The 18,635-nt window shown below is 41.2% G+C and overlaps 1 protein-coding gene across 1 annotated transcript in view; it reads right to left on the reverse strand.

The window, feature by feature from the left end:
* The window catches only part of prkcab (protein kinase C, alpha, b), a 219,354-nt gene that overhangs the window by 72,470 nt on the left and 128,249 nt on the right, over positions 1–18,635 (reverse strand). Inside the window, exons 4-5 of the mRNA XM_067382826.1 lie at positions 5,332–5,443; positions 3,909–4,037 (exon numbers count right to left, since the gene is read on the reverse strand). Coding sequence (XP_067238927.1) covers positions 3,909–4,037; positions 5,332–5,443 — 241 coding nt within the window. The remainder of the gene's footprint in view (positions 1–3,908; positions 4,038–5,331; positions 5,444–18,635) is intronic.

Genomic DNA, 18,635 nt, shown 5'->3' on the forward strand with positions numbered 1-18,635 from the left:
CTGAACAAATCATTCAAACTGATTCTCGAATCAATTTAGACAGCTTTACCAACTTGTTTGATCAAGTCTTTGAACAGAATCGACTCAAAAGAGTGAATTATTTGTGAATGGGGCATCGTTCATGAAAAAAGAGACAGCGCGCATGGAATAAACTATGCATTTCTTAACATTTACAGTATTGAATTAAAATAAAGTAACGAGAGGAACGTTGCCCATTGTAGTGAAGTAAAAGTACAGATTTTTCATTACAAATGTACTCAAGTTAAAGTAAAAGTACCCACATTTTAATCTACTCTAAAAAGTACAAATTTTCCAAAAAACTACTCAAGTACATGTAACGAAGTAAATGTACTTCGTTACTACCCACCTCCGTACATGAGCACATGGAGGCTGCTGTGTTCTTGGCTGGACAAATTGAAACAAGTTCACCGGAGCAGTGAACTCACAAACCCTATGAAGAACGCAATTATATTCCTCACGGCTACGGGCAGATGACTTCTCCAGACTTCTCAGGTGAAAATTCTTATTTTGGTCATACTTCCAAGACTAAAATCTGTGATACCGAAGTACAGTATCCACACTGGAGTGGTGACTGACAGCAAAAATTAGATTCATCCCCACTGAGGACCCGTGCCGAAGCACAACCCATGTAAAGATGAAAATTCTGCAAATAACTGCAATTGCAGGTTTCAAACAGAGATGATGACAAAGAGGGAAAACTTACGGATTGCACTGATACATAATAATGTGGAAAATGAAGTTACTTAAATTTCAGCATATTTGAGTACAAATTTGTGTACATCTATTTTTCCTAGAGTTAAACTGAATTAGTCTATATGTCACGGTTATGTTCTGTTGGCTCTTATTTTGACATTCTGTTCCATTGTAGCTATTTCCTGTTTCCCTAATCTGTTTAGTTTTGGTTTCCTTGGTTTCTGATTGTATGTCCTTGTTTGTTTCTGTGATTACTTAGAATTTGCACCTGCGTCTCATTTAGTTCTCAGTGATAGCTAACCCTGTGTGTTCTACAATACCAGCCTTAATGAGCGGTCCAAGGCACGCCTGCCCGGAGATGGTCCACAAGGGTCATTTGCCCATTGTGTGGAGTGGGTGCTCCTGAGCTGTGGATCCCACTTCACCATCTGCGAGGCAGAGGAAGAGGATCCCGTCAGACCCACGCATGCCATGGACCCAGCACTAGAGCCCACTACTGCTATGAAACCAGAGTCTGCCACCACATCCGTTCCAGAGCCAGAGCCGACAAGGACTTTCCTGGGCCTCGCATACGCTGCCCAGTCCATCCCGGAGAGGACCATTGCCTGATAGATCTGTGGTCCATGTATCCAGATCCCACCCTCAAACTCACTCCTTTGTTGTTTAGATGTTTCACTTAAGTTCAGAGTCCTTTCATTGTTCCCGTCCTCTCCGCTGGCTCCGTCCAGTCCCCTGGATCCACCATCTCCTCTGTTGTCAGCCTGTCTGCTCCGCCCCAGCTCTGTGCATTCTTGACTCCACCATGGTCCATCAGCCCCCTGGCTCCACCAGACTCCCTTGTCCCTTCGGCTCCGCCTTGGTCCCTTATCGTTCTGGTTTGGCCACAGACTTCCTGCCCTTCCGCCACAGCCCTACACCCCTTCTGCCTTACCAGGCTCCTTCTTCCCTCCGTCTCCATCTTGATCCTCCCTCCGGCATCCTTAGTTTCTGATTATGCCTTTGTTTGTTTCTGTGGTTACTTATAATTTGCACCTGTGTCTTGTTTAGATTTCAGTACATATATATTCCCTGTTCAGTTCAGTCATCTGTCAGTTATCATTGTTGTTATTATGGTTTGTGTTTATATTCTCATTTCTAATTGTGGATTAAAGTCTATTGATAGTATTCCTGAGTCATTTGTGTTTGGATTGCACCATACACATTACACTGTATAATCGGCATAGTTCACCAAAGGCATACAATTCTGTCATCAATTACTCACCTTTATTTGGTTTCAAACCCATAAGACTTTCGTTCATCTTTGGACCACAAATGAAGATATTTTTAATAAAACCTGAGAGATTTCTGTCCCTCCATTGAAAGTAGGAAGATGCCTTTATGACCTTTTTGGAGCTTGAAAGTTTTGACCTTTAGAAATCTCCCAGGTATCAATAAAATATCTTCATTTGTGTTCTGAAGATGAAGAAAAGTTTTATGGTTTTGGAACAACATGAAGGTGAGTAAAAGATGACTTGAATTTCTTTTTTTGGGTGAACTAACCTTTAAGGTCCAGAGCAGATGAAAAATTACAAAAAAAATAAACTATGTTTTATTGTGGCGAAAGAAACCTTGACTAACATAACAAAATGCAACAGTGAAGAATATGGCTCTTTCTCTTGACATCATTAACTGTAAAATTTCCTGAACAGGAATCATGATGACTTATGCTCCACATGTATACTAATCAGCAGACCAGTGTGCAGCCCCTGCTTGACTTCAGCATGTCTGTGTGTAAGGGCAGAGATAAGCAGAGATGATATTCACGCAGCAGGGAAGAGATGCCAGCTCACAGGAATGTGTTCACTGGAGCAAGAGTTTCTGAGCGGCCACAGGCTGGCATATATGTCCCTCCCCCCATACAAAGCCCCATCATCACAACAGCTGGGCATCTGTCCAGTCATCTGGCACTTAAGCCCCCTCATACCTGCTGCCTGCCTGTGTCCTGCTTTGACCCAGAGCCCTCCACACACACACACACACACACACACGCTCAATCTCTAAACCCACTCAACCCTCAACACATGACTTGCCATGATAGCTTAATGCTAACTGGCATTTTGTGGAAAAACAGCATCAAAGCATTATGAAATCTAAATAATAAGACTAATGTGAATTTGCAAGGATCACGCAAACAGATAAAAATAACAACATATTATGTGAAATATAGAAACATTAAAATGACAAGAACTACTCGAATAAATGTAATTTTGTGATGCTACTTAACCCTATACAGCAGTGGTATCAAACTCAGCTCACTATCCTGCCGAGTTTAGCTCCAACCAGCTCCAAAACACCTGCCTGGAAGTTTCTAGGGCTGTTTCTCAATTCCAAGAATGCAGAGATAATAAAATAAAATAATAAAAATACTGCAGGCTTTCTTCAGGTTATCACTTTATTGAAATTAAGCAAAACAAACAGACAAATGTTTACTTTCACGAGTCGTTATACTTGCGTATTTGCGAGCTTGTAGTGGGAATCTCATAAGTGAGAACGAGAACTTTAAAGCTTGCAGGCTTCCGTTTGTCGACCAGCGTCTTCTGGGATTTTTAACGGTTCGACTCTGTCAAGTCTGCATTCGATGCATCCTCGATATCAAGAACACAACCGGGTACTTTCATGCGTCCTATGTTTTTGCATTCTTGAGTATTGGAATTGAACTTCGACAGTTGAGCGAGAACACAAAGACGCAAAACTGCTTAAGAATGCATATTGACAAACAGCCTAGCAATCCGGAGAACCTTGATTGGCTGATTCAGGTGTGTTTACTTAGTGATGAGCTGAACTCTGCAGGGCATTGGCCCTCCAGAAGCTGAGTTTGACACCCCTGCAATAAAGCTTACTGTATCAAATTTGATATGCAAATGTCTAAGGCCTCTAAATGATCAACATGATCAAAACTTTGCTGAAAAACATGAACACAATCTACTCCATGCCTTCTGTCATCTGACTGATACTTTTTTTAGCAAGTAAAAGGTCATAAGGTCAAAAAAGTTCAAAAGATTGATCATAAAACTAATCATTTAAATATCATCTTATATTATTTGACTTTATATAAGACTAAATAAAACCTTTCAAGATGATGCAAGACCAAGTTTTTCAATCCTTAACAATAATTGCTATTCTAGGGATATTCCCAGTGCATGTGGGGTGCTGACCTGTGACGTGGAGTCTGTCTCCGCTGACCTCGATCTTGAGGAAGATTCTTCCTCTGCGCTCTGTGTGGTCAGTCCCGCAAAGACTTGGCACGTTCATCACACACTGCTTATGAACGTTCATGTCACAGGCTGAGAATAAGAGAGAGAAACATCTGTAAACTTGCTTCAGGATTAAACATAATAAAGTCAACATGAAATAACGTTCACAACCTCTTTTACTGCCACAGTCTGACATCTATTCAACAGATCAGGACAGTCAGTGTATGTTGGGCTTAACTGTATCTAATAAGAATTGATTTAATTGTGAATTGTGTGTAATTTTTGATCTTAATAAAAATTACTATAGAAGCTGTACATCAGGGTTGCTTAGGTTTGCATAACAAAACCAGCTCAATTACTATTCAAAACCTGCCCAATCATGGCCAAAACTACCCCAATCGCCTGGGGTGGGGGATCACCACAAAAAATGTTCCAGAGGGGTAAAATCGTATTCCGGGGTAAAAATCGTGTTCTGAGTGGTAAAAAGTCATGTTCGAGGGGTAAAAATCATGTTTTGAGGGGTAAAAATTGTGTTCCGAGAGGTAAAATCATTTTCTGAGGAGTAAAAGTGTGTTCTGGGGGTAAAAATCATATGCCGAGGGGTAAAATCGGGGGTAAATTCAACCTGTGGACTAAAAAAATCAACCCAAGGCTAAAAGTAGCCCTGTCCTGCAATCCCATTCTCAGCATCCTTGCATGATTCACAGTCACTTTCAATTTGTAGGATCAAAGCAATAGAACTTCAACCTGATTCAGAGCTGTTACTGTCATGTAAAGATTGATAAAGATTAGAAAGATGTTACATTGTTTTTACATTTTTAAGATTATGAAGACAAACCTTTTTCCTTTAAATAATATTTACTGATGAAACGCAACCATAAGACAAGGAATGTGTATTTTAAAGGTGAAGACTGTCAAGTTCATGTGCACAAACAGCAAACCTTTGCTGAAGCTGTTGTTGATATGTGGAAACAGAAATTCGCTGTGATGTGACGTCTCAGAGAGGTGTGGATGAGCAGATTGCATAAATGTAATTAGAAACATGTGGCTATTCCCACATAAATCACACTTAAATACATTTATATTAAGATTTGTGATAGCATTCACATGAGAGCCGGAGTGCTTGAGAGGAACTGGAATGTTCTGGTTGAAATGAAGGAGTTATCTCTAGATCTACAGATCTAACCACATTTGACTTCATCATGGACAAGAAAAGCAGAAACAGATGAATTTTGTAGGCCTGGGGCAGGGGCTGCCCTTTCACACTGATCTGAGGCCAGTTCTTTTTTTAAATTACAGGTTTCATCTAGATTTGGTTAAGAGAAGGTGGTCTTGCTTGAGTGCAAATGAGCCACCCAGGGCATGATGGGAGGTTGTTACTCACTGTCACATTTCATCCCCTGGTGGATGAGGCCGTACAGCAGCGATCCGCAATGGTCGCAGAAGGTGGGACTGCCGTAGCTGTGAATCTTAAACTTGTGCTTGCTTCTGGGATCCTGCAGAAACATGGAAAAGAGAGGAATCATTTACAACAGCACTACAATAAATGCTGCAGGGATGTTTGCAAGCCAAACGCCCAGGCCAAAACTTTTGTGGAGGGTTAAATGCCTTAACCCTTACACTGTGTTGAAAAGACCTTTGACCAGTCTTTTAAAAATGTATTGTAATTCGCTCATTATGCTATATTATCACCAAATATTGGATTCAATCTTTTTGTCAACTTGTTTTCTTTCGATTAGGGCATGTCTTTGAAAAAAGAAAGTAGTTATACCCTGTGTGAGCATAGTTAGTAAGTTTTAGTCCAATGCGATAACATTAACTAACATTTTCGCAAAAAAGAACATCCCCTACAAGGTGCAAACGCAACATAAGGGTTAAATAAGGTCTGACTCTGTGGCAAACACAAACTCATTTGTTCACATTTTATTCTATGATGTGATTTTTTTTAAAAGCTTGTCTTGAAAAAAGGGGGTTCCTAACAAGTGGCTAAATACAGGGAACATTAAACATCATTGCAGCAAACAAGTAAACTAATCAACTCAAAAGTCAAAACTGTAAGAATCTTAAACTTGTTTGGTCACAGTGCTCATAATCCAAAAGCCAATGGAAAATCCATTTTGGTTTTTGTCGAGGGAACCAGAGTGATGCTGACTTACGGGTTGACCTACAAAAATACGTCATTACTGCAGCACTTTATGGCAATGTCTGAGTGAAACTGCCAAATCCAATCTGACTGACTGACTTTAAGCAACTTCCAGGAGTCAATGTGGCTTTTCAGTCCACCAAGAAACAAAGATTTATTGACAAGCAGTGTTGGGGAAAGTTACTTTTAAAAGTAATGTATTATAATAGGGCGTTACTCCATAAAAAAGTAACTAATTCTGTTAATTAGCTACTTTTTATGGAAAGTAATGTTTTACATTACTTTCATGTTACTTTTTCTAACCTGGACTGGGCTTGCTTGTATGTTTTTTAAATGAAGGTCAGCAACAAAGACATTGGTTAATAAATTGAATTTAAAGAGATTAAATACATAAAGTACATTAACATAATTATTGTAGGTTTTGCATTTTACTGTTTTTAATCATTTTGAGGAAATCTGTTTTTGTGAGATGAGTAAATGCCTGTTGTTATTATAGAACTACAATAACCATCATGTTCACACAACACCTCTGTGTTATTTATTTGAAAAAGTAACTCAGATATTTTGCTGTAAATTTAAAAATGCATTACTTTACTCGCTACTTGAAAAAAGTATTCTGATTACATAAGTGCCGTTACATGTAATGCATTACCCTCAACTCTGAACAAGCTTACATGCTACTAAAAAACACCATTTCAAGAAACTAATCACTGCTTATGACATCTGAAAGATATTCGGTTTTGAATAAACAAAGCAAACTGTGGTGGGACACTTTAAAGTTTACTAGATTTTATGGTGAAAGTCAAAGACTGACTAGTACTGTTTTTGATTATGTAAATTAAAAAAAAAATAGATTTTTATATTTCCTGTGGAAAGTGTGAGTGCTGCTTGCTGGTACAAAACTTGCTACCACACAGTTGTGGGTGTTTGCTTTTTCACTGATTTTATCACCTGCAAGGTTAAAAATCATTATTAGTATGAGAAATAGCACTTGACTTAGCAATCAGCACTCAAAATGTTCCATATGCATCACTGAAACTGGGAGAAGAATTCCAAGGTGACCGTCAACTGCTAACCAAAAAAAAAAAATTAAAAATGAAAACAGTTACCTAACAGAGGCTGACCGCAACAGCAGGTCAAATGCTTTGCTGTGGTTTCTGTCCAGAAGCAGGAAGTTAATCATAAGTCTGCAGGGTTATTTCACTGGGCCATGCAAATAGGGCAACCAATTAATCTGTCTCTGAGTGCTCTGAAATTAATGAGAATTTGACTGTAGTTGAGGGGTCTCGAGTTTTCCCATAACTGAACCATTAATCTGACATTAATAAAGAGCTGTCAGCCTCTGGTTTAACTGCACATCAGAACTGCAAGGGAATGCTGAGTCAAGTATGACTATTAGGAAGAGTTTCTATGTATCATTTCTATAACAGGAACTAGATCATTCCACATCCAATTCAGCAATAAATATAAAAAATGAAAAACACTGTGGTTAAGGCTTTCCTTTGACCCTTGAAAGTTCAAGCGTCACAAATCAGCCATGGTAGGTACGCTCACGAAAAAAAGAAAGAAAGAAAAAAAAACCCAGACAGAATGTTGTTTGTTGCACAAAAGTGAGGCTCCAGTCTGATTGGCTTTAAGTGAGGCTGTAGAGGTTTATATCAGTCTACTGGGAAACAAAGCCATGTTTACAAGTTCCCAGGTTGCTAATGAGCATTTCTGAGGAAGAACTAAAAATAGTTCATGGCATTCAATTTCAAAGGCATTGAATATTTGAAATATTTCACAATTTTCTTTGAGGTATTTATTTGCCGTGGGATAAATGGGATATCCTTGAGTCCAACAGTTTTCTGCTTTGTTTTCCGAGCTCTATCCGAGGAGGAGGATTATTACCCATGGACAGACAGAAACAGACACATGCAAAAATGATACAGACTGTTCCACTATTATTTAGTAGTTCTGCACTATTATTAAGTAGTTGCCATGTCCTTTGCTGCATGTCTCTTATTTCTGGAATTTATGATTTGACTCTAAACCAAATCTTAACTTTAAGTAAGTCCATGCTGTTAATTAATACTACTCAGTACTTATTTGTGTAACTACACCGTAACAACATCACCTTAAAATAAAGTGTAACCATGATCACTGCTGGGTTTGCTTCTATCAAACAGTTTGTTGACTGTATTATTATTTATAGTATACACTGTGTGCTAATTTTGCATGTCAATCAGTCTCTTTCTGTCGGAATGCTGCCAGGATGACCTGCAAAGTGTAAAAGACTTCTTGTCAACAGCCAAAGGCCTGGCTATGTAAGACTAGGCTTAAAGGAATAGTGCACCCCAAAATTAAAATCATCCCATGATTAAAGTCCTTGTTGTTGGTGATTTTAATATCCATGTAGATAATGATATAGACAAATTGGGATTGGCATTTACAAACATTCTAAAATCCATTGGAGTTAGACATGTCAGGACCCAATCATTGTCGTAATCATACTTTAGATCTAATATTGTCACATGGAATCGATATTGATGCAGTCTAAATTCTGCAGCACAGTGATGACATCTCAGATCGTTATTTAGTCTTGTGTATACTACCATTTAGCCAAGGCTGCAAAACCGCCACCCTGCCATAAATATGGTAGAACCATCACTTCTACCACCAAAGATGCTTTATAAATAATTTTCCTGATCGGTTTCTTCACCTTAGCATACCAGACAGCTTAGAAGACCTCGATGTTGCAACAGAAACTATTGACTCTATCTTTTCCAGCACATTAGACTCAGTTGCTCCTCTGCACTTTAAGAAGATTAAGGAAACTAATCCAATGCTGTGGTACAACGAGCACACTCAGGCTCTTAAGAGAGCTGCCAGAAAAATGGAGTGCAGCTGGAAGAAAACAAAACTAGAAGTTTTTCTCATTTCGTGGAGAGGGAGAATGATTGAGTACAGAAAGGCCTTAAAAACGTCTCGGTTACGTATGTAACCCTCGTTCCCTGAAGGAGGGAACGGAGACGTACGTCAGTAGTGACCGACTGAAAGGGAACTTATTTACTAGCAAGATTGACAATATTAGAGAGAAAATGATAACCATGCAACTGTCTACTACAGTATTGCATCAGAGAGTGCACTGTAGTGTCCCTGAGGAAAAAATCCATTCATTCTTTGCTTTAAGACAGGAATAATTGTCTAAACTTGTTAAATCATCAAAATCAACAGCATGTATGTTAGACCCTATACCGACTAAGCTATAAAAAGAGATGCTTCTTAATATTGTTAATTCATCTTTATCACTAGGATACATACCGAAAACTTCTAAGCTGGCTATTATTAAACCTCTTATTAAAAAAACACAACTTGATCTTAGAGAATTAGTCAATTACAGGCCGATCTCGAATCTACCTTTTCTGTCAAAAATACTAGAAAAGGCATTCTTTTGAATAGACTTGAAAACTATGTTGGCATAAGTGGAATTGCATTGACATGGTTCAAATCATACTTATCTGACCATTATCAGTTTGTAGTAGTAAACGAAGAGATGTCATACGGTCACAAGTTCAATATGGAGTACTGCAAGGCTCAGTACTAGGACCATTGCTTTTCACTCTGTACATGCTACCCTTGTGAGATATCATTAGGAAGCATGGCGATAGTTTTCACTGTTACGCTGAAGATACTCAGCTATATATTTCTTCGGGCCCTGACAAAACTTACCAATTCACAAGATTAACAGAATGGATAGCTGATATAAAAAAAATTGGATGACCAGTCATTTCTTACTACTAAATTCAGAAAAAACAGAGATTCTAATTTTTGGACCAAAAACTTCTTCATGTAATAACCTAGATTACTGTCTAACACTTGATGGTTGCTCTGTTAAGTCTTCGTCATCAGTTAGGAACCTGGTTGTGCTCTTTGATACCAATCTTTCATTTGAAAGCCATGTTTCTGTAAAACTGCATTCTTCCATTTTAAAAATATATCTAAACTACGACATATGCTCTCAATAATGAATGCGGAACAGTTAGTTCATGCGTTCATGACCTCAAGGCTAGATTACTATAACACTCTACCTGGTGGTTGTTCCGCTCCCCTGTTAAACAAACTACAGCTGGTCCAAAACGCTGCAGCTGCAGAGTTCTTACTAGAACCAGGAAGTATGACCATATTAGCCCGGTTCTGTCAATACTGCATTGGCTCCCTATTAAACATTGTATAGATTTTAAAATCTTACTACTTACTTACAAAGCACCAAATGGTTTAGCTCCCCAGTATCTGAGCGAGCTCTTAATACATTATAGTCCTTCACGTCTATTGCGATCACAGAATTGTGGACAGTTGATAATACCTAGAATATCAAAATCAACTTCAGGTGGTAGATCCTTTTCCTATTTAGCACCTAAACTTTGGAACAGTCTTCCTAAACATCTGTTTAACCTTGCATACACATAACACATTATCTACTTCTATAATTCACTTCATGTAAATTGTTAGGCTGCATATATTAGATCAGAACACTTCCCATAACACCTGATGTACTCGCTACATCATAAGAAGAATGGCATCTACGCTAATATTAGTCTCTCTCTGTTTATCCAGAAAACAGAGGTTTGCTGCAGCCTGCCAGATCCAGGCCATATCCAGATGGGATGAAGGAATTGCATCTAGACATGATGATAATGCAACCCTGACGTTTCAAGACAATTTGGCAATAACACTTTTTTAAAAAAGACCAAGCTTGTGTGCACATACACACTCAAACAAGCAAACCTGTAGACTAAACACGTAAATGAATGGCAAGATTGCATTAAAGGTATTCGGAAGGCATTACGGAAGTGATTCAATCATAAACCAACTTTAGCTCGATAATACATTTTTTTGTTCTTAGTGCTGCTGTAAATCCAAAACAATCTCTGCCAATTAATTGTCACTGTGAAGCTGCTATGAAACAATACGTACTGTGAAAAGGGCTATATAAATGAAGATGACTTAACTTGACTTGACTTTGTCAATATGTCATAAGTTGGGTCAGAGGTCAGTCTTCTGCCAGAACAAGCCTTGCATACGGCCATTACCGGAAGCCAGTGATTATAGTTCATAAAGTTTTAATTATGGACATTTTGGTACAAAAAAAAAAAAAAAAAAGCATCGCTTCACTTCAGAAGGCCTTTTTTAACCCCCTGGAGCCGTATGGATTATTTTTATGATGGATAGATGTGCTTTTTTGGGCTTCAAAATATCAGTTACCATTCACTCCCATTATAAAGCTTGAAAGAGCCAGGATATTATTTAATATAACTCAGATTGTGTTCGTCTGAAAGAAGATAGTCATATACACCTATGGCTTGAGGGTGATTCAATTATAGGATACTTTTAATTTTTGGGTGAACTATCCCTTTAATGTACACTAAGTTTGTTTGAGAACTCCAAGCAATCTTAGGCCAAAATACCATGCATATAGGAACACTCCAAATGATCTCACAGAGCCTCCTAAAAGGACCCACAAATGAACCTCAGGAGATGGTCTGAGTACGGTTCATTTTGGGTGCTTTTGTGGTTCGATTAATTTCCCTTATACTGTAAGTCCACTTACATTGCGACAGGTTCACTTGCAGCTGGTTCACTTTAAATGAAATGGGTTTGGTACATTTAAAGTGTACTATGTCAAACACAGTAGAATTAATGCTGAAGTGCAGTATAATAATTAACAGTCCAGGTATTGCTGTTTCCGTAGAGCAGAAAATGAGTAGCTCTGTTCAGATCCACCTCGAGTAGTGTGCTATTTCCTCCAGACAGCTTTTGTCACCCTGTCTAAGTACTAATTGAAAAGGCCAGAGTGCAAGCAAAGCAAAGCAGATGCAGTCTGTGCGTCGACCTCCTGGCCAATGGAGGAGCGTGTGATGAAAACAAACAGTGGACAGACCCCAGGAACCCAGTGATTGGCACAGAATGAATCACTGAAGCACTCTAATTACTACCTTGGCATCTTAAATAGCATTTGGGCTATTTTTTTCTCTGTTGCTGGCGAGTCTCAAGCTGCTGCGACAGAATTATGGCACAGTATTAACTCTCGATGGCTGCATCCCAATTTCCATACTTCCACTATGTACTAAACATATTTACTTTGCTGGTCATGGGAAAGGACATAGATTTGAGCAAATGGTAAAACAGTACACCGGTATTGGGACATGATACCACAGACCATTTTGTCATGTTTGTTTTCGCCATTGTTAGCATCTACCTAAGTGCATTACTTTAAAATTCATTACTATTTCATTTTTCAACAAGTTAAACAAAATATGAACATTTCAACAAGTTAACATGTAAAAGCATTCGGAATGTCAGTTGAAAAGTAAAGTTGCTTCAGAGGCAGTGAACTTATTTCAATTAGATTTAAAAGGTTTTTGTCCTTTTAGAATAAAGTGCATGATTCATTCAAAATAAGAACAGGAATGTAGTAATATATGCACATTGATGTTGAAAAAACAAAACAAAAAAAAAACCCAAACCTGCTCACCCTCATGTCGTTCCACACCCGTAAGACCTTTGTTCATCTTCGGAACACAAATTAAGATATTTTTGATAAAATCTGATGGCTCAGTGAGGCCTGCATCGTCAGCAAGACAATTAACACTTTTAATGCCCAGAGAGATACTAAAAACATATTTAAAACAGTTCATGTGACTACAGTGGTTCAACCTTAATATTATTAAGCGACAAAAATACTTTTTGTGTGCCAAAAAAAAACAAAACAATGACTTTAAACAACAATATCTTGTGATGGGTGATTTCAACTGCTTCATGAAGCTTCGAAGCTTAACGAATCATTTGTTTCGAATCAGTGGTTCAGAGCATGTAGCAAACTGCCAAAGTCACACCCCCCAGTGGTCAACCATTGAAATTTCGAAACACTTATCATGTAACAAAGCTCGTTTACTGAAATCATGTGACTTTGGCTGTTTGATACACGCTCCGAACCACTGCTTCGAAGCTTCATGAAGCAGTGTGAAATCGCCCATCACTGTTACAGATCCCGTGTTCCCCTGGACTCTATTTCCCAAGATCCTCCTGTTCTCCACACCTGCACTCACTTCCCTCGTCAGCTCCTCATCGTCACTCATCACCTGCACCTGGACTCTATTGTCAGCACTCCCCATATATTGCACTCACTCCCTTCACTCCTCGTCCGTTCTCTGTTTATGTTAGATGCTTGTTTGGTGTACTCTGCCTTTGGTTATATTACAGTTTTTTACAGACGCTAGGACACATTTCTCAATACTTAGGTCACTTTTGCAAAACTCTTCACACAGTGAGCACAACAGAAGTCTATGTGGGCTAAACTGAGGATCAGTTATCATTGCTTTGGCACAAAATGCATTCAATGACTACATCTCTCAAATTTCATGAATTCTTTTCTCATTCAGACACAACAACTGCCAAAACTCTTTGTACGTACAGGCCAATTTGCACATGCTTACATACTGTTTTCAAAACTGTTAAACTTATGTTCAAAACAATAAAATAATACAAAACTGAATAAGACAGCAATTTGCTACATTTCTACAGTAATATTGTAATGAAATATATGCTGAATCTAAAAAATCAAATACTATCAAAGCAATTAGATGAAACTGAACGCCTACACAAGCATTCGTTTTTCAATTTCATTATCATCCATTCAAAGAGGAAAACTTCGGAATCATTTTGTACTGTTATGTAAACAAGGTTCATGTAACAAACTGCAGTGTTATTCTTGTTTTGTTAAGAAATTTTACAAAACAAAACATTGTATAATGATACCTGATGTTAGTGTTTTTAGGTCAGTATTTTATGACTGACAAAGTGTGTTTGCTGGGTGAAAACCTTTGCTAGTGTTCTGGAAGAATGAGTTGATTTGAGACATGAATGAAGTGTTTTGGTAGATTTAGTGCATTTTGAATGTGAAATTAACTGCTGTGCCAAGATGAAAGTTGGTTATGAGAACTGTGTGAAGAGTTTTGAAAAAGTGGCCTAAGTATTGAGAAATGTGTCCTAACGATTGTAAAAAACTGTAAAGTCTTATATGTTTGTGGAAATCCGTTATCTGCCTCATCTCTACACCACCAGCCGTAACAGAAGAACGGACCCATAAACGTTGGATTTCCACAAAAAAGATGGAGACTTTCCCTGGCTCCCTGTCTACTGCTCCTCCAACGCCTCTCACTCATCTTTCGGCTGGCGATCGCCTCATCGGGCTTCTTCAGGTTGGTCGTTCACTGGAGAGGTATGTGGAGGAGTTTGTTGAGCTGGCTTATCTGACTGACTGGCCCGATGCTAAGTTAATCGCCCTGTTTTTGGACGGTCTGGATGACAACACTCTCCGTTTCCATGAACCAGATTATCGTTTCTCCTTAAGCGAAACTATCAATCTTATTTTGTTTTTGAATAATTCCCAATTCTATGTGGATAAGGTTCAGGATGAGTGTTGGTCTCCAGTCCGTCCAGAAACACGGTCGGCCGGGCCAGTTAGTCAGTCTCCGTATTCCTCCGCTTACCCCTCCAGTGAACTTCCTTCCTGCCCCACACTGAACCCACACTCCTCCACTGGGTCCCGAAAGCGGAGGAGGAGGAAGCAAGCCGCTCCAGTCTCCATGGAGTCTGCTCCAGCCCTCTCCGAGCCTGCCGCTCCATCCGTGTGCGAGCCCGCTCCCGTCCCTACGGGCATTCTTATTGTATTTGAGGGAATGGACTGGCCCTCATCTCCAGTCTCCGCCGCCGAGCAAAGTTCTCCAGTCTCCGCCGCCGAGCAAAGTTCTCCAGTCTCCGCCGCCGAGCAAAGTTCTCCAGTCTCCGCCGAGCCTGCCGCTCCAGTCTCCGCCTACGAGCCTGCCGCTCCAGCCGCCGCCGCCGAGCCTGCCGCTCCAGCCGCCGCCGCCGAGCCTGCCGCTCCAGCCGCCGCCGCCGAGCCTGCCGCTCCTGCCACCACCGAGCCCTTTGTTATGAACTTTGTAAGGACTGTGTTCCCTCCCTGCCTCCCTCTCCCGCCTCCCATGTGTTTCTTCACTGAACCTTCACCTCAAGCCCCCTCGCCCAGATCTCCACCTCGGACCTCTGGGCGATTACCTTCACCCCGGCTCCAACCTCCCTCTGCTCCACCGTTGTCCATCAGTCCACCAGCTTCACCAGTATCCATCCTGCCTCCACTCACACCTTGTTCACTCGTCGGCCTGCCCTCCCCTCTGGACTACACTCCTCCGTCTACAGTTCGGCCATCACCCGCCGGTCCCTCACCGCCGCCTGGGCTCAACACCTCGAAGGCTTCGGCCCCTGATCCTGCATGGCTGCCCACGGCCCCTGACCCTCCATGGCTGCCCTCGGCCCCTGACCCGCCATGGCTGCCCACGGCCCCTGACCCGCCATGGCTGCCCACGGCCCCTGACCCGCCATGGCTGCCCACGGCCCCTGACCCGCCATGGCTGCCCACGGCCCCTGACCCGCCATGGCTGCCCACGGCCCCTGACCCGCCATGGCTGCCCACGGCCCCTGACCCGCCATGGCTGCCCACGGCCCCTGACCCGCCATGGCTGCCCACGGCCCCTGACCCGCCATGGCTGCCCACGGCCCCTGACCCGCCATGGCTGCCCACGGCCCCTGACCCGCCATGGCTGCCCACGGCCCCTGACCCGCCATGGCTGCCCACGGCCCCTGACCCGCCATGGCTGCCCACGGCTCCTGACCCGCCATGGCTGCCCACGGCTCCTGACCCGCCATGGCTAACCACGGCTCCTGACCCGCCATGGCTGCCCACGGCTCCTGACCCACCATGGCTGCCCACGGCTCCTGACCCGCCATGGCTTTTGAGCCTGCCCTGGAGACCTCCACTCCAGTCTACTCCTCCCCCTGCTCCGGTTTGAGGTCTCCAGGGCGCCCGCCCCCCTCCCGGTTGTTACATCTACGGCGCGAGGACGCGCCTACCGGGAGGGGGAGGTACTGTTACAGATCCCGTGTTCCCCTGGACTCTATTTCCCAAGATCCTCCTGTTCTCCACACCTGCACTCACTTCCCTCGTCAGCTCCTCATTGTCACTCATCACCTGCACCTGGACTCTATTGTCAGCACTCCCCATATATTGCACTCACTCCCTTCACTCCTCGTCCGTTCTCTGTTTATGTTAGATGCTTGTTTGGTGTACTCTGCCTTTGGTTATATTAAAGTCTTATATGTTTGTGGAAATCCGTTATCTGCCTCATCTCTACACCACCAGCCGTAACAGAAGAACGGACCCATAAACGTTGGATTTCCACAAAAAAGATGGAGACTTTCCCTGGCTCCCTGTCTACTGCTCCTCCAACGCCTCTCACTCATCTTTCGGCTGGCGATCGCCTCATCGGGCTTCTTCAGGTTGGTCGTTCACTGGAGAGGTATGTGGAGGAGTTTGTTGAGCTGGCTTATCTGACTGACTGGCCCGATGCTAAGTTAATCGCCCTGTTTTTGGACGGTCTGGATGACAACACTCTCCGTTTCCATGAACCAGATTATCGTTTCTCCTTAAGCGAAACTATCAATCTTAGATATTGTTGAATAAAGTCATTATTTTGTATTTTGGGCACACAAAAAGTATTCTCGTCGCTTCATAACATTAAGGTTGAACCACTGTACTCACATGAACTAATTTAAATATGTTTTAGTGCCTTTCTGAGCGTCTGAAAGTGTTAATTATCTTGCTGGCAATAGAGTCCTCACTGAGCCATCGGATTTTATGAAAAATATCTTTTTGTATTTTTGTGTTCTGAAGATTAACAAAGGTCTTACGGGTGTGGAACGACATGAGGGTGAGTAATTAATGACATAATTTTGTAATTTTTGGGTGAACCAACCCTTTAAAAAAACCTCTTAGAAGGCAGCATAGCTATGGCATAGTTAGCACAGCTATCCCTTTTTACAGGTGAAATCATGATGTCACGTTACATAGAGGCAGAGAAAAAGAAACTAATCAACATTTGCTATTTAAAATATCTTTAATATGTCCTGCCTTAACTTGCATCAATATGAAATATGTCAACACATTGAGGAAAACGGCGCTCTTCAATTGACTTTGCACAAAGTGAATTAAGAAATGAATACATCTTTTTTTAAGGAGCCTTTAACCGGCATTTAAAATAAAGCAGCTGCCAATTGCTTTTCTTAATGCATCCAGCCAATCGAGTTAAAAATGTCATTAGACAGTCCATCATGAGGAAGCAGCCAGTGCACTTTCGAACTCTGTATCTTCGAGGGTATTAGAGGCCTGCACCTCTCTTTCATCTCTGCGGCCTGTTCCTCTCATGTTTATCCTCATTTTCCCTACATTCACTCAGCCTGTGTGTTCTGTCTCTGTTCATGCCATTTGTGATATAATCAGCTTTACCGCTGTCGAGTGAATCAGTCACGGATGAAAATAAAAGCTCATCTTCTGCCTCTGTCTTTTTCCTCCTGGGATGAACCGAGAATTGAAGGACGGGTCAGTGTGTGTGTGTGTGTGTGTGTGTGTTCTCACTGCAGGTGCCTGTGTGCGTGCACGTAGCCAACGGTGCATATGACCTTTTATTCTTGGGAAGCGCTACTCCACACTTCCACGCTTGCCATTTTTTCCATGGCTGGTGTCCACAGCTCAGTGTGAGAGCCAAAGATACAGAACAGGACACAAGACAGCTCACTACCTCATCAAACACCTCTGAAACATGACCTGAGAGATGAGGAAAGTCAAAGCTGTAACAGAAACTTCAGCAGGAGATTTTCAGAGAATATTCAGGCTTCCTTATGAGCCGAGGCCCATTATAAGCATCTGACTGAGTGATACTGTGAACCTATCATGATGATTCTGGTGGACATAACCACCTATGGAAATATTGTAATGGTTGTTTTAATGATGTGGAAGCTGACATTATCGAGAATGTCGCTCATTTTGCAAAAAACAAACAAAAACATGCCTTCAGAGTTGCACACTTTCACAGCGTGATGTAGATTACTAGATCCCAATTAGAATGACCCTAAATTTCAAGATATGGGGGCAAAAATGTCCCTCTATGAGGTTTTCCCAGTTACAAAAAATGAAAATATCCAGCTCAGGACCATCTTAAACCAGTTCATGACCAACTAAGGACCAGCATAAACCAGCTCAAACCAGCTGCCATGCTTCAAAACATACCTAACCAGCATATGCAGTTGTCTTATATTTTTGTAATATATATGAAATAGTTAAAGAATCTCAATAGTACACTATTTTTACAGAATATCAGCATGACTGCAAATAAGATATTGATGTTATACAACCAGCGTTGGTGGTAACGCATTACAATTAATGTGACTTAGTAATCAGAATACTTTTTTCAAGTAACTAGTAAAGTAACGCATTACTGTTAAATTTAGTTCCTTTTTCAAATAAGTAATGCAAATTACTTTGCTTTCTCAAATGCTTTCTCAAATGACATGAAGTGCTCTCCAGCTCTCCTGTTCCCATGTTAAGGAAGATCAGAGGTGTTGTGTGGGCTGTGTAAACATGATGGTTATTGTAGTTCAAGACTAAATAT

The sequence above is a fragment of the Chanodichthys erythropterus genome, chromosome 3 (assembly GCF_024489055.1).
Source record: "Chanodichthys erythropterus isolate Z2021 chromosome 3, ASM2448905v1, whole genome shotgun sequence".
NCBI classification, from domain to species: Eukaryota; Metazoa; Chordata; class Actinopteri; order Cypriniformes; family Xenocyprididae; genus Chanodichthys; species Chanodichthys erythropterus.